The sequence below is a fragment of the Grammomys surdaster genome, unplaced genomic scaffold (assembly GCF_004785775.1).
Source record: "Grammomys surdaster isolate TR1022 unplaced genomic scaffold, NIH_TR_1.0 125463, whole genome shotgun sequence".
NCBI classification, from domain to species: Eukaryota; Metazoa; Chordata; class Mammalia; order Rodentia; family Muridae; genus Grammomys; species Grammomys surdaster.
Genome location: NW_021620326.1, coordinates 1,156,925 through 1,172,612, shown reverse-complemented (window position 1 = coordinate 1,172,612; position 15,688 = coordinate 1,156,925). Strand labels below are relative to the sequence as shown.

At 50.4% G+C, this 15,688-nt stretch overlaps 1 protein-coding gene across 1 annotated transcript; it reads right to left on the bottom strand.

Moving 5' to 3' along the window:
- Positions 1-52: 52 nt before the first annotated feature.
- Palm3 (paralemmin 3) lies at positions 53-8,795 on the bottom strand. Its single transcript, XM_028786295.1, has 7 exons — positions 8,755-8,795; positions 5,527-5,575; positions 3,941-4,021; positions 3,327-3,469; positions 3,134-3,218; positions 2,067-2,112; positions 53-1,950 (listed from the first exon to the last, which is right to left on the bottom strand). The coding sequence occupies exons 1-7, from the start codon at positions 8,793-8,795 to the stop codon at positions 209-211; spliced, it is 2,187 nt and encodes a 728-aa protein (XP_028642128.1). The 3' UTR covers positions 53-208.
- Between the last annotated feature and the right edge of the window lie 6,893 nt (positions 8,796-15,688).

Here is a 15,688-nt window from a genome sequence, read left to right as displayed (position 1 = left end):
ATAAAGGCTTCATTGCAGAAGGGGGTCAGGGCCACAGGCAGTGGGCAGGGAATCTAAAAGCCCAGGTGTAAGTAAGCACAGGGCCTGCTGGCTCCTGGGTGCCACTACCAGTCCTATGGTACCCTGTCTATGCCTGGGACCTTCTGCTGGGTGCCAGGCAGCGAGGTAGCTGTGAGAGGAGGTGGGGTGCTGGGCGGCAGGTGTAGGCTCACATGACCACACAACACTGGCACGTCTTTTGCTTGGGGCCACTAGCTTCTTTGGCCTCAGCTAGCTCAAGCTGCTGGGCAGGTGCATACGTAGGTGCAGGATGGTCACCAGGGTTGGTGCTGGACACTTCTTGACGGAGCAGTGGCTGGCTTTCCACAGGCTGCTCCGGGGCTGGAGTCTCAGCTAGGAGCGGGCTGGCATCCCCTGAGGGACCCTCACTCTCAGTACAGGGCTGAGGCTTATTGGCTGCCTCTTCTAGCGAGCCTTCTTGCTTCTCCGGGTCTTGCAGTTCTTCCTCCTCTGATCTGGGCTCCTCCTGGACACAAAGAGTGGCTCCTGGCTGGCTGGCATCCTCCGCCTGAAACTCTGCTCCTTCATTGGATTTGCCTTGCTCTTCGGGACTCACATCATCCTTGGCGCCTGAGGTCTTATCCACCTCAGAGAATGGCTCGCTGCCACCTGCCTCCCTGTCCAATAGTTTACTTCCTTTAGTTTCTTCATCCAATGAGCCCTCACTTCCTGTCTCCTCATCCAATAGTTTCTTGCTTCCTTTAGTTTCATTCAATGAGCTCTCACCTCCTGTCTCTCCATCCAATAGTATCTCGGTTGTTTTTGATTCTCTGTCCAATGAGCCCTCACCATCTTTCTCCTGGTCCAATGGCGTCTCACTTCCTTTTCTCTCTGTCTCCAACGAGTCCTCTGGCTGTTTTTCTGCCACCAATGGCTTCTCAGTGGTGGCAGGCTCCTCCTCACCTTTCTTTTCTACTTCCAATGGCTCTTCATCTTTCTTCACTTTCACTTCCCGCTTTTCCTCATCTGTTGCTCCCTCTACTGGAAAGGGGCCCTCACCGTCTTTTCTCTCTACCCTTTCTGCCTCGCTTTCCTCTTTTCCCTGGGTTGCATCTGGGAGTCCAGCTGCTGCATCCTCCCTCTCTGCCCCGAGCTTTTCCTCCCTTCCCTTCTCTTCTCTGCTCTCCACTTTCTCCACATCTCTCTTTTCCACCTCCCAGGATGCTTCACCTCCTCTGAGCTGTTTTCCCATCAAAGCCTCAGGCCCTCCTGCAGCCGCTGGGGGTGCTTCCAACCCCTCCATCAGGATCTCCTCCCAGTCTTCGCTGAGGGCCACTCTCTCCACCCAAATGAAGGATCCCTCCTCTACTCCAGGACCTCCCTGCCCAATACTCTCAGGACTATTTCTGGAGGCACCTTCCTCTTTTCTGCAAGTTTCAGCCTCAAGTTGCTCCTGGAGTCTGGTGTGCATGGCCTCTGCACCGCTGCCTGACTCCCCTGTGACATCAAGATCCCCGCCTCCCAGCCCCTCCCAGACCACTTCCACCACACCCCTGCCCTCCTTCACCCAAGTGGGGAGTTCAGGGCTGCTGGTGCCCTGTCTGGCTCCAATGGCCTCTAGAACCACTTCTTCCACCTTAGCCTCCAGCTCCACACCTGTGGGGCCTGTGGCACTGTTCTCAGTGGCTCTAAGCCCAGCCCAAACCACCTCCACCGAGCCATTTCCTTTGGCCTTAGTGACACTCGACACCTCTAGACTCAGCTGCTCTGAGAGGGGGCTGTGCCCAGGGCAGGGGCCATTGGCTTCTGAAGATGTCCCTATAGCCTCAGGGGATGGCCTCAAGGCTGGTAGAACCCCAATGGACTCCTTCCTGGGATCAGAAGGAGACTCAGGGGGCATGCCCACTGGAGCATCTGGTAGGGAAGTTCTCTTGTCCACATCTGTGGGGCCTGAGGGAAGCAAGGGAGGTCAGGATAATGGGGGGATGACAGGACCCTTATCCCGTTTTTGAATCACACCATCTGGTGGTGATTGTACCCCAGGCCTCGGGGACTCCAATGCTTACCTGTAGGACCTGTCTCCATGGCAGGCTGAGAGAGAGGGCGGGGACCCTGCAAGGAGAACAGAGACTAAGTCAAATTGGTCCCAGTTTTTACCTCCCAGGTATGTTTGACCTGCTTAAACAATATACCATGCTAATGCTTGCATGGCCAGCTTCTGGGGTGACTATAAAGAAAGGATTCTGGGGGAGGATGGAAGTCTTGGGATGGAACCCAAGGCCTGGGCCACACTAGGCCAGCGCAGGGCTGCTGCTGAGCCATATCCTCAGCCTGAGAAAACCTGATGCAGTCAGACGTCCAGTGGGCAGAGGTAAGTAACAGACATAATAACCAATAAACACACAGCATTTGCAAACAGGGAGGGGAGAGAGGAAGCCGTGTAAGGGAAGAAGCCCCAGAGGTCTGGGGTGACAAAGTATCCCCTAGAGACTGGGCTGGGCGCAGAGTGGGGTGTGCCCTGTCCAGAGTGCTGAGCCGGAGACCATTGGTCCAGGCTAAGGATACAGTACTGCCTGGGTGAGCTAGACGCTAAAGGAAGCAATAGAAAAGAGACAATGTGGCCAGCGTGGGTGAAGGAAAGATGTGAAGAAAGACACCGGGCAGCTGCACACACCTGCATGCACACGGATTCTGTTTGTGATCAAGGACTGGTGGTGAAAGCCTGTAATCCTACCACTGGGAAAGCAGGAGCAGGAAGATCAGGAGTTCAAGGTCTTAGACCACGAGAGTGGGGCTTGTTTTCAATCATAATCTCATTGGCCCTCCCAAAGGCACTTCTTTTTTTTTTTTTTTTTTTTTTAAACAGGGTTTCTCTATATAGCTCTGGCTGTCCTGGAACTCACTCTGTAGACCAGGCTGGCCTCGAACTCAGCCAAAGGCACTTCTGAGTTGGTATTCTTATTTTAGGGCTGAGCAAACAAAGGTCTAGACTAGACAACCAACTTGCACAGAGCAAAGTAACAGTGAGTGGGTTTGCCTACATGCGTCTCGAGAGAGCACATTTCTGCTGTGTCCTGTTCTAACCCTGCTGACCACAGCCCCCTCTTCTCCACCTCTTTCAGTCCCCGCTCACCTCTCTGCGCCAGGCGGGCCTGCCAGCAGGTCTGTGTTGGGCACCTGTGGACGCACTTTGCAACAGCTGTAGTTGTGACTGGAGTCTGTGGGAGACAGGAGGCTGCTGGAAGCTGGTCTGGACCAAACCTGCTCCATTTCTTAGGGCTGCTAAAGGCTGGAGCATGGCTCAAAAGTAGGGATTCTCGACTCACGAAAACAAGCTGTCTTCCAGGTTTCGAATTCGAGCCTGGGCCTGTCCCTCGGGCGACTGTGGGTCCTTGGAAGCAGGTTCCTCTGGCCGCTCTGGCCCTTCAGCCACCCCATCCATGAGCCAACGTTCTCGGAGAGATTTCCTCTGAGTATGGGACGGGAGTCCTGGACTAGCCACAGGAAACCTAACTCCCCACCCATTGCTTGCAACCACCCAGAGGGCACATCCATCAGGATGGGAGACATGTCCATATCTCGTCCCCCAACACCCAAGCCAGCATACAGCCTTCCCAAGCAGAGGCATACAACCATTATCCTTCCAGCCTGCCCAGTCGACTGGCTCTGCCAGGCCCGGAAAGACCTCCCAATGCACCCCTCTCCTCCCCAACGTTGGCCTAAGGTTCATCTCAGCACCATCAAAGTGGAATGAAGCTCTCCACCATCCCCCTCCCCCCCATACTCTCTTCCAGAGTGGGGCAGCTGTCTCCATGGCTACCTTTCGTCCGTCTCCTCTCCATCTCCCCCTGCCCAAATTGGGCAGAGGTTTCTATTGTCTCTCAGCCAGACTCACACAGACACCCCACTTTATTGCCCCGGCTGGACGGAAGCCCCCAACCTTGAGCCGCTCCACGCGGAGTTTCTCCTCCTCCAGCTCGCGACGCGCAGCGCCGATCTCCTCCTGCAGCCGCCGCTTCTCCTGCGCACACCGAACCCAGAACTGCGGGCGGGCCCAGTGCCGCCCTCCGCCCGCCTCCTCGGGGCTCCCGGGACTCCCGGGGCGTCCTCCCGCGGGCGGGGGCGCAGAGCGCTGACTCAGCAGCGAGAGGGGCGGGGCAGGACCAGGCGGCCGCGCCCTGATGCTGCGGAAGCCAGGCCCACACCCAATGGTGGTCCGCAGATGGGGGCGTGGGGGCGGGGCCTAGAGATGGGGACTAGGGTTTTGCACTTCTAAGATGAAAAGGAGAATGGCCAAGCGAGGAGCACAAGCTTGGTAACCCCAAGACTCAGTAGAATGATCTCCATGAGTTCCAGGCCAGCTTGGACTACAAAGGGAGTAAATTAGAGGCTACTTTGGGCTACAGAAACTCTGCAGAAAAAAAAATTCTTTAAAAAAGGGTGTGGAGAGGGATTCAGAGATGTGCGGGTCTACGTAAAGAGAAGGTGCTGGAGAGATGGAGTCCAAAGTGGGGGTGCAGAGGTAGGGTACAAAGAGATTCAGAGAGATTCAGGCATACATGGACGTAGAGCAGAGAGGGTACAAAGATAAGCAGTAAATCTGGGTGACGAGGTTGTGTTGACAGACATGACCTTCCGAGGAGATAGTGCATACCCAAGAGAGCTGCTGAAAGTTGAGGTGCTGAGGAGGAGAGTCCAGAAAAATGGGAATGGGGGAGGCGGAGAACTTAGAAAGGTGGGCTACAAAAGAGAAGGTTAGGAAAAGGAGGTGTACAACAGGTGATCCAAGACTTAGGGAACAGGGGTGATCCAGGGTTGAGGTGCAGAAGTGGGCTACAGAAAGTTGAGGTGCTAAGAGGTGATGTCTGACATGGAGTGCCGAAAGAGGAGGTGCAGAGGGTGGAAGTCAGAGAAACGGGGCACAAAGGCAGGGATAAGAGAAGCAGGTGCAGAGTGGGGAAGTCAGGGCTCCAGGGTGAGGTCTAGAAAGGGTTCTGAAGTGTGGGGTGTAGAAATATGGGATGCAAAGCAGGTTTGGAGAATAGAGGTGCACGGTGGTAATCAGAAATATGGAGTGCGAAGATGGAGGTGCTGAGAACCGAGGTCCGGAAATAGGCCAGTGAGGAATGGGATGAAGAGGGGGCTGTCAGAGAAACGGGAGCAGAGGTAAGAGGCACACAGGAAGACAAGAGTAACGGAGGAGAGAACCAGAAGGACAGAGTCACAGGGGTTCCCTAAGGGGGGACCCCAAGGGTAGGGTACAAGAGACAGAGATCTGAGAGGCAGGGAACTTGGGTGGCACTGGAGGAGGTGTTTCTGGATGTGTCAAAAGACACCGTCTGTTCAACCAGTGACAGACCGACACGGGAGCTGCCTGAGAGATGCCCTGGACAAGATGGAACTCAACTCTTCACAGAGCCACACTCATTTCCTAAGGGGTAAACATTCCCTACCCAGATGGAGCAGGCCACAAAGAAGCCAGAAGAACATCTGGGATTCTCAGGAATCTGGGAGTGTAACACTTACAGCGATGACCTCCAGCCGCTGCCGATAGAGGGCGCTCTCCGCCATGACCCTAGGGGGAGAGCACACGGGCTGAGTGAGATACTGTTTCCTCAGGACCCCATCCCTCAGCAGGCAGGCTCCTAAGTGTCTCTTTTCTAACTCAGAACACTGGGCTGCCAAGAGAGAACCCAGTGCTTTGCCTCTGTTTTCCCCTCTCCATCAGGGAAGAATCTAGAGTCTGGAGAGTGAAAACAAAAGTTCATGATGGTAAAGCTATGTCTTTTTTTTTTTAGACAGGATTTCTCTGTTTAGCCCAGGCTGTCCTGGAACTCACTCTGTAGACCAGTCTGGTCTTGAACTCAGAAATCCGCCAGCCTCTGCCTCCCAAGTGCTGGGATTAAAGGCGTGCACCACCACTGCCCGGCAGTAAAGCTATGTCTTACATCTTTCTTAGCCTTGGTCTCATCTGTGAAGCGGGCAGGGATAGCTTGACCCAACTGTGCAAGAGAACAATTTGAGTAATTTCTGCACTTAATATAATTTATACTTAATTATAATTATAATAACTATTTCTACAGGCTCCCATAGACATTCACAAATCCTACCAGGCTCCAAACATGGTGTGTGGTAGGTCTATATCCTCGCTGAACCTTATCTTCTACTCTGTAGCCCTTAGCCCTAGGGTGTGGGGTATGAGGGAATGTGGGGGAGAGGAGTAACCATTAAACCATTACCATGGTAACTCCAGGGCTGTCTCCTTTTTACTTGCCTACCCCCTTCCTGCTGGGGACAAAGGTCAGTGGGCCATCCTGCCTAGTTGTAGACTTAGAGCTTCTAGAAGGGTGATTTGAAGTTTAAGGTTTAACCTGACATTTCTCCACCATTGTCCTAACTGAATTGTGTCAGCATCCCAGCTTCCAGGGAGGGGGGTGGTGCAGGGGACTCTGGATCTTCAGTTAGGGGACAAGCATTGTCAAAATAGCATGATCATTGATCACTGAACAACAGTTGTGGGGCTGTGCAAAGCCCACATCTGCCAATGGTCATAAAGGGATAGCTACCTGCCTGTCATCCTCCACAGCAGACATGGTGGGCACAGAGATCGTTAAATGTTTATTAATTTAAATTCTAGCATGGGGGAGAGAATCCCGGTAACATCGCCAAGTTCCAGCTGTCTCCTCTCAGAGCCTCCCGACACACCCTGAAGGCATAACAGTGCTATTTATAGTGCTTAAGTGCCCTGTAAGGCTTCCGCTGGGCCACAAGCCACCTCTGCTCAGGCCCCACCCCTCACCGTTTGCTGGCTGCAGTCCATTCTTGCATCTGACATTCCGGCTAAGAACAGACCTGGCCAAAGTAGCCACAAGCCACGTGCCAGTCAGGCTTTGACTTGCCCTATCCGTAGAAACATTTTATCTTCCCCGTGATCCTAGAAGGCAAACAGTGCTAATGTTCCTGGTTATCAAAGGGGAAACTGAGGTTTTGAGAAGTAGCAAAAAGACTTATGCAAGGGACTGGAGAGACGGCTCTGTGAGCAGACGCTCTGTGAGCAGATGCGCAGAGCAAGCTGAGAGCTGGCCCTGTCTTCCCAGCTCTGCAGCAGGGCTAGCCGGCCCGGTGTGTGCAGCAGTAAATAAGAGCTTGTCTCAAACAAGGTGAGAGTCTTTTTTTTTTTTTTTTTTTGGTTTTTCGAGACAGGGTTTCTCTGTGTAGCCCTGGCTGTCCTGGAACTCACTCTGTAGACCAGGCTGGCCTCGAACTCAGAAATCTGCCTGCCTCTGCCTCCCAAGTGCTGGGATTAAAGGCGTGCGCCACCAACGCCCGGCACAAGGTGAGAGTCAAAAAACCACACAAGGTTGTCCTCTGTCCACACTCACACATGCACACACACACTCATGCTCTCATACTCTTGCACATACCCTAACATACACACACACAAACATGCATACACACTTATACCTCACACCTTTGCAAACACTCTCATATGCATACACACATACGCTTACAGAAAACACACACATGCACACACTCTCATATATACACACTCACAGAGGACACACACACATGTACCCACACACTCTCATATGAACATACACTCACAGAAGACACAAACATGCACCCACACAGTCTTATACACACACACACTCACAGAGGACACACACACGTGCACTCACACACACACACATACATCCACAGAACACACACACATCCACACTCACAGTTATCACTCTCCCACACATGCATTCACACACAAATCCATACACACACACACACACACACACACACACACGATTGTCTGAAGTCAGAGGGTGAATGAGGACATGAACTTCTCTCTCAGTACACACAGTGCAGGATTTGGGGCTCTAGAGACCTCCATCTCGATACCTACAGGAGGCCAGAGACTCCCTAGAGGTGGGCATTTCAACTAGGGCAAGGGCTGAAGGTTGCCTGACAGATGTCCCTAGGGAATCTAGACTCTAGTTCATCACTCTGTCCCTGGGGGAGGGCTGAAGTCCCCCTCAGCTGTCCCACTCCTAAGATGCTATCTCCCTAGCTCTTCCTTGGTGTGTATGTGGGGGGGAGATCGGGTTCCCGTTGCTAAGCAACCAGGTTTGTACTTGGTGAATAATGCAGTGGAGGGCACAGAAGAGTAAAGGACAGAATTGGGGTCCCTCCTGGAGGGAAGCCCTCTTCCTGAAGTTTCTATAATCCCTTGGAGCCCCTCTAGCCATCCCGCTTCCTGCTAAGGATGGAACTAGCCTCATACTAGGCAAGAGCTGGCAACTGGAAAACTTTGAAAAAGCCCCAGCTAAGGTGGACGCCCCACACCTGCATCCACGTCGCTCATCTCCAACTCCGAGGTCGCGCCTCAGCCATAACCCGGTTGCTACCGACTTGGAGCGGAGGGGCGGCCACTGCCTCCTGTGACTTTGCCAGTCTTTGGAAGTTGGAGCACGCCTTTCTTCCTGGAATCTCTAGCATTTTCTCGCTGCATTCTTGAGGGGGTTGGTGACAAGGACTAAACTTGGGATGCACATTCTTGGATCCTGACACTCTTTGTCCCCTAACTCTACGGTAGGCTTAGCTCTCTGGGGATTTGGCTCTCAAGGAGCCCCAGTTTTGGCCTCCACCTCCCCTTCCGCTCCCCTCGGCTCCTTTGGAGAGGCCAGCTGGGGCTCCTAGTTCAGGCGGGCGCCCCCCATCCCAGTCTTTCCACTCTGCCCTCCCGCCCCCACCCCAGACACTTACGTGGGTGTGGCCGGGGACAACACCGGGGTCTGCAGAGCCATCACTGCCCAGTAGAGGTGTGAGCCAAAGGCCCCAGACTGGGCCCTGGTGGATGGGAGGGGGCTGCGGGGCGGAGCGGGAGAGCAGGTCCGGCTGGTTTGGGCGGGAGGCGCGGCCCGGTTGGGGCTGGGGCAGTGCTGGGGAGCGCTATCAACTTCTCAGGATGAATTATTTACCAGCCTCCGGCCTCCACGCTGCACTCGGCTGCCTCCCAGTTCACACGCACGCAGCCACGCCGATGCTCCAGCAGGTGGGGGAGAGGAGCCAAGCACTGACCCGCGGCCGCCGGGGGACATGCGCCTGCGTTGGGCACTCACACAGGAAAGTTTTAGTAAAAGCCCAGAATCATTGGCTCTCCCTTCTAGGACCTTGGAACATACAGGAGGGAGAGCTCTCTGACCAGGCTTCTGGAGACCATGGCAACCAAGAAGCCTGGGATGTGGGTCACTGTGGACAATTTGCCTCAGGTTTCAGGCTTCAGTTTGCCATGCTGTGAAATGGGAGAATAACTTCAATTGGCCTGCAAGTCAGAAGACCCCGTTGTATTATTTAACGTTTAGGGTTGGGGGTAGAAATGAGAAACGATAGCCAGATGGCCTCCAATTCACTACTGAGGAAACCTTTCCTTGGAACTCTGTCATTACAGACCTACACAACCAGACCAGGTTTGATCTTCATCCTGAAAGACGGCAGCCCTTGTCTGTCTCTGCTAAGTGCGTCAGTGAGCCTTGCTCTGTTCAAGGACCCCTTCCCCACCAGACCAAACTGTAAACTCACCCTCAGCTAGGCCTCTCCTCTCCTGATTGCTTCAGGGCTCCATGGGCCCCTTTTGGTACGTAAAGGAGTGTCCTGCAAGCACAGGCTCCACCAGTGGGGTCGTAGTCAAGTGCTGGAACGGCCTGGAACTGCTGTTCCGCAGTCTAGTACAAAGTCTTAAGAATCCAAAGGTTTACCGGGCGGTGGTGGAGCACGCCTTTAATCCCAGCACTTGGGAGGCAGAGGCAGGTGGATTTCTGAGTTAGAGGCCAGCCTGGTCTACAGAGTGAGTTCCAGGACAGCCAGGGCTATACAGAGAAACCCTGTCTCAAAAAACCAAAAAAAAAAAAAAAAGAATCCAAAGGTTTGCTTGAACCTGAACCAGAGAGGTGGTCTGACTTGGAAGCCCACTTCCAGGAACACTCAGGTAGGAGAATGGCAAGGTCAAGCCTTGTTTGGGCTACAGAATGAGTTAAAACAAACAAACAAACAAACAAACAACAACAACAACAAAAACAGCCTGGGAAACTTAGTAAGAAATTGTCTAAAAATAAGGCGGTGGGGATGGGGCGTTCACCATGTGGTTTAGTGCTTGCTTGGCATACTTAAGGCCCTGGATTCAGTCCCCAGAACAGGGGGAAAAAAGTTGAATTTGAGTTTCTAGATTATTCTGAAAACATATTTCTATGGTGAGAAGAGAGGACATACATGTGTGCATATATGAATACATACTTGCATGTGTGCTGGAGTGGACTCTTGGAGGCAGGTCCTCAGCCACTGAGCCACACCCCAGCCCTTGTTTAACGTCTGTACCCACGTGTCCTCTTCCTATGCATATGGAGACAACTGTAGGTGTCAGTCGCCACTGTATTTGCCTCTCATTGAACCAGAGGGTCACCACTTAGCTAGCTCACTGGCCAATAATGCTCAGGGACACACCTGACTCTGTCTTCACAGATTAGAGACCTGAGCTCCAATGGGCTTTTTTGTTTGTTTGTTTGTTTGTTTGTTTTTCGAGACAGGGTTTCTCTGTGTAGCCCTGGCTGTCCTGGAACACACTCTGTAGTACAGGCTGGCCTCTAACTCAGAAATCCACCTGCCTCTGCCTCCCAAGTGCTAGGATTAAAGGCGTGCGCCACCACCGCCCGGCTCCCATGGGCTTTTTATGTGGGTACTGGGAATCCAAACCTGGGTTCTCGTGTTTGTACAGCAGGAACTTTGGGCTGAGGTATGTTTCCAGAAGCTTCGAATAATGTTTTTAACAGCATTCTCCATGTGTGGCAGTTAGCACACGCACGGTGACAGGCAGCCTTCAGGCCAATCTAGATGAAGAGCTTCTTCAGTACTCCCGAAGGAAGCCGGGGTCTATGGCAATCATCCTTTCAAAGCCCCCACCCTGGCAAACACCCTCCTGTAGTTGTGTGTGGGGTTTGCCTGTTCGCTCTCCCACCTCTGTCTGGAGGGGGGCGGCATTGACACAATGTAGCCGTTTGCATTAGACCTCTCTCACTTCTCATCTTGTTTTCTTTTTTCCATTGATTGATTGATTGATTGGCTGGTGGGGCAAGGTCTCATGTAGTCTAAAATGGCTTTAAAAGCCGGGCGGTGGTGGCGCACGCCTTTAATCCCAGCACTTGGGAGGCAGAGGCAGGCGGATTTCTGAGTTTGAGGCCAGCCTGGTCTACAGAGTGAGTTCCGGGACAGCCAAGGCTACACAGAGAAACCCTGTCTCGAAAAAACCAAAAAATAAATAAATAAATAAATAAATAAAAATAAAATGGCTTAATAAAAAGACAGTGGAGGAGGAGCTTGAAGGTCTGACCTCCTGCCTCCATCTCCTGAGCTCTGAGCTCAGGACTGTGTGCCCATAAGTGACTGTCCTGTCCTCAGCTTAGCCATATTACGGCAAGCAGCGCTTTTGTTTCTCTTTATGGGTAAATAATATTCCACTGTGTGGGTTGGTCTACTTTTTTTTCTTATTTGTGGAATGCTTTTTGGAACGGCTTGTCAGGAATTTGACATTGGACCATGACACAGAAGTGGACTTCAAGCAGGAATTTGACATTGGGCCATGACTAGGAAGTAAGTTCCGGCAGGAATCTAATTTTAGGCTAGAACAGGGAAGTAAGTTCAGGCAGGAATCTAAATTTTAGGCTAGAACAAAGAAGTAGGCTTCAGGCACAATCTGACTTTGGGCTAGGACAGGGAAGTAGGCTCAGATATCTTGATCATCCTGAAAAGTCCTTAGAAACAGTGATCATGGGAGTCATCACGGGACTTTGTTTATTGCCTTGCTTGTTCCTTGACTATTTGTGTTTATTGTATTGCTTGTTCCTCAACCTAGAACTGACCTTAATACTTGCATGTAATTAAAATAGTATAAAAGGAGATTGGGAAAAAAAATAAACCCTCCTCAGCCTCAGAACTGGCTGGGGTCATGCTACAGCTTTGTCTAATTGTCTGTTTTCTTCTTAATCCTAGCTCCTGCCCTGGAAAACCTGCTGACTGAGCTGGCTTGGTCAGATGGCACCTCAACCTTGGAGCTCCAGTAAACGGGGTACAGTGAAGGGCACTTCGAGAAGGAAAGTAAAGAAGATTTGGGCCAGCGGTGAATAAACCTTATAGAAGGACAAGGTAATGGTAAAATGTGATTTTGTGTATGTGTTTAGAGTTATGCTAAAATCTAGAGAAGCGAAGGTAATTCTCATAGATGCTTTTAGTCTTTGGACCCTGACTAGAAACAGTTTATACCCTAGACAAGAGAGAGAATGGATTTGAGAAAAGCAGTCCTCCCCCACTATTCGGGGATGCTTTAAAGAAAGAGAAGGAAACATCCTGCCTCCTCTCTGGCTCCTACTGGAGAAATCCTTAGTTCTGGGTCCCTTTGGTGGGAAATCTAGTCCTCTTCCCTCTCTATTGTCTGTCCTTGGTGCACCAATCTGTCCATGTCTGTTAGTTTATGTCTGTGCTTTTGTTTCATTGCTTGACTGTTGCTCTATGTTCCATTTTCAAAAGAAAAAAAATGGTTAAAACTTTATCTGCTGGTTGTTCACCCCTTGATTTAGTTTTTAACTAGTTTCAAAGAAAAAAGAAAAATAAAAAATAAAAGTAAAAAGCAGTTTCAATTGGCCTTTGGAGCCCTGCACCTGTAGTTAGGAGTCTAGCACAGCTGGAAAAGCCTTGCTCATTGTCTGTAAAAGCCGCTCTTACTTAAAGGGGCCAGCAGCTTCTCAGCTTCTATGGTAAGGAGCGGATGGCTGTTTCGCCTACAAAAAAAATCACAGCTGTGACTGTGATTATTGGGTTCAGCAGGTGACAAGATGCTCTTCTCTTGAAATTACAGCTAGAAAAAGTAAGAATTTTGTCTAGTCTAAATATATAAGATGTGTGTGGCCACTTCGTGTTTGTTTCTGATTTTTTTTTTGTTTTTTTTTTTTGGTTTTTTGAGACAGGGTTTCTCTGTGTAGTCCGGGCTGTCCTGGAACTCACTCTGTAGACCAGGCTGGCCTTGAACTCAGAAATCTGCCTGCCTCTGCCTCCCAAGTGCTGGGATTAAAGGCATGCGCCACTACTGCCCGGCTCTGATTGGTTTTAAATGTATAAATATGCTCTGCATGTCTTGGCTATAGATTATTGGGTTGTAAATTATTGGGCATGATTAAAAATTTGTAACATTGGTAACAGAAAGTAGGCTTAAAACTGGTAACTCAAGGTTGGAGTCATTCAGAACAACAACACATGGCATGAGCCAACCCAGGGAAACAGGTCTCTAAGATACCTCTAAATTGGGATAGTATTTTGTGTCATTTTTAACCTAGAAATGAGACTTATAAAAGGTAGGTTTTAGGGCAGTGTCTCTTTGAGACTGCACTATTGTGCATTCGTGTGCAGGAATTGGCAGCCAAACTTTGCAGCATGGGGGTGATGCACTTGGTATTGATTTTGGAGAGACTGGATTGTTTGGAGGCTGTGTTTTGCTTTCTAAAGTCGTGGTTGTGCTCTGGTATTGCAAGGGAAACTTAAAAATTATAGCTTAACTGCCAGTGTTCCATTAGATGCAGATTGCAGTTTGATCACAAGCTCAAGATTCTAACACATATATGTAATTAAAAAAAAAAAGTCTGGCAGGTGGAGATTGTTCCAGGTGGAGAAGGGTTGATGAGGCTATGGAACTGGTGGGGGCAGAGAAGCCTGGCTTGCCTACTCTAGCTGCCATTCCAGGAAATGTGCATAGAATTATTATGGATTTCGAGGATTGTTTTTATACTCTTCCTTTGCATCTTCAAGATTGTAAAAGGTTTGCATTTAGTGTTCCTGCTTGTAATTTTGGAGAGCTCAGAAAGTGATATCATTGGAAAGTTTTGCCTCAAGAAATGACTAATAGCCCTACAATATGTTAAAAAAAATTGTTGCTGCTTCAGAACAAGAAGTTAGGAGTTTGAATCCTTCAATGTATATTATTCATTATATTGATGGTATTTTATTATCTGATTCCTCTGAAGAAGTTTTACTATGAACCTTTGCTTTTTTTTTTTTTTTTTTTGGTTTTTCGAGACAGGGTTTCTCTGTATAGCCCTGGCTGTCCTGGAACTCACTCTGTAGACCAGGCTTGCCTCGAACTCAGAAATCCGCCTGCCTCTGCGTCCCAAGTGCTGGGATTAAAGGTGTGCGCCACCACCGCCCGGCGAACCTTTGCTCTTTTACAATGAGCTTTAAATTTCTGGGGTAGTTATTGCTCCAGAAAAGATTCAAAGGCACTATCTTTCAATATTTGAGGTATTAGTTGTATCCGAAACAAGTTTCGTTTCCCCTGAGTCCTGAGCAGCAGGAAGCAGCCACAGGAGGAGTTGTTTGAAGCAGAGAGAAGCCACACAGAGGCACCATAGTGCAGGGTATCTGGTGGCGGTAGGTGCTGGGAGAAGCAGGAAGCTGGGATGGATTGCAGTCAAAACATGACACCTGAGAAGTGTGCAGGGCCGAGTGGCTCAGGGTCTGGAATTTGGATTTTTATTTCAAGTTTGATGGACACTTTCAGGGTGGGAGGGTATGGGGTAGGACATACGTGGAAAGAAGCATCTATGATGAGAATGTGCTTCAAGGCAGAACCAGTGGGCATCAAAGATGGTCCAGAAGGAGGCTGAGGATGGACAGCCATTCCTGGGACTTTGGTTTGGTTTTAGACAGTGTAGCCCAGGTTGACCTGGAACTCTCAATCCTCCCATCTCAGGCTCCTACGTAGAAGTGACAAAAGAGTGAGAACACACTGCCTTGACTCTTAAGTTTCTTTTTAAAAACCTGAGTGTGTGTTTCCATGCACATGTATGTATGAGCACATTCATGTGTCTGAGAGCCATGGTGTGCCTCTCAAGGTACAAGAACCGTCTCCTGTGCCTCTCAAGGTACAAGAACCATCTCCTGTGTGGGTCTTTGACTATTCTCTTGTTTGAGACAGGATCACTTTGTGTCTGCTGCCACAAGTTCCAGATTAGCTGGCCTCAAACCCCTCCCATCTCACCATAGCAACGCTGATGTTATGGACCGCATCCCATGAGCAGCCTCTGTGTGGGTGTTATACAGGACTGTCCTCTTATGCAAACTTTGACAGCTCCGAGTGTCCATCTGGGGCAGATAGCTTGATGACTGTGGATTCTGCTCAGATTGCATGTGTCCTCTGGGTCTCTGGGAGGGGCTGGAGTACATAGCTGGGGAAAGATGAAGGGAGAGGACCCCATCTACTCAGCCATGGGAAGGCAGCATCCATGCTGGATGCAGGCCTAACTCCTCATTCACTGCTCTGTAAGCCTTATCAACTCCTTAGCCCCTCAGCCTGAATTTTGGTAGAATCGCACTTTGGTTTATCTTGGGACAAAGAAGGAAGGGGTATGTGGTGTTTATATGTCCCCCAAGGTAATTTAGTAACAGTCAATGTGACGGTTTGAACAAGAACGGCTCCCATAGGCTTATATATTTGACTATTTGGTCCCCAGTTGGTGGACCTGCTTGGGAAGTATTAGGAGGTGTGGCCTTGTTGGAGGAGATATGTCACTCTGGCTGGGTTGTGTGAGGTTTCATACATCCATACTATTCCCAGTTCTCTCTCTCTCTCTCTCTCTCTCTCTCTCTCTCTCTCTCTCTCTCT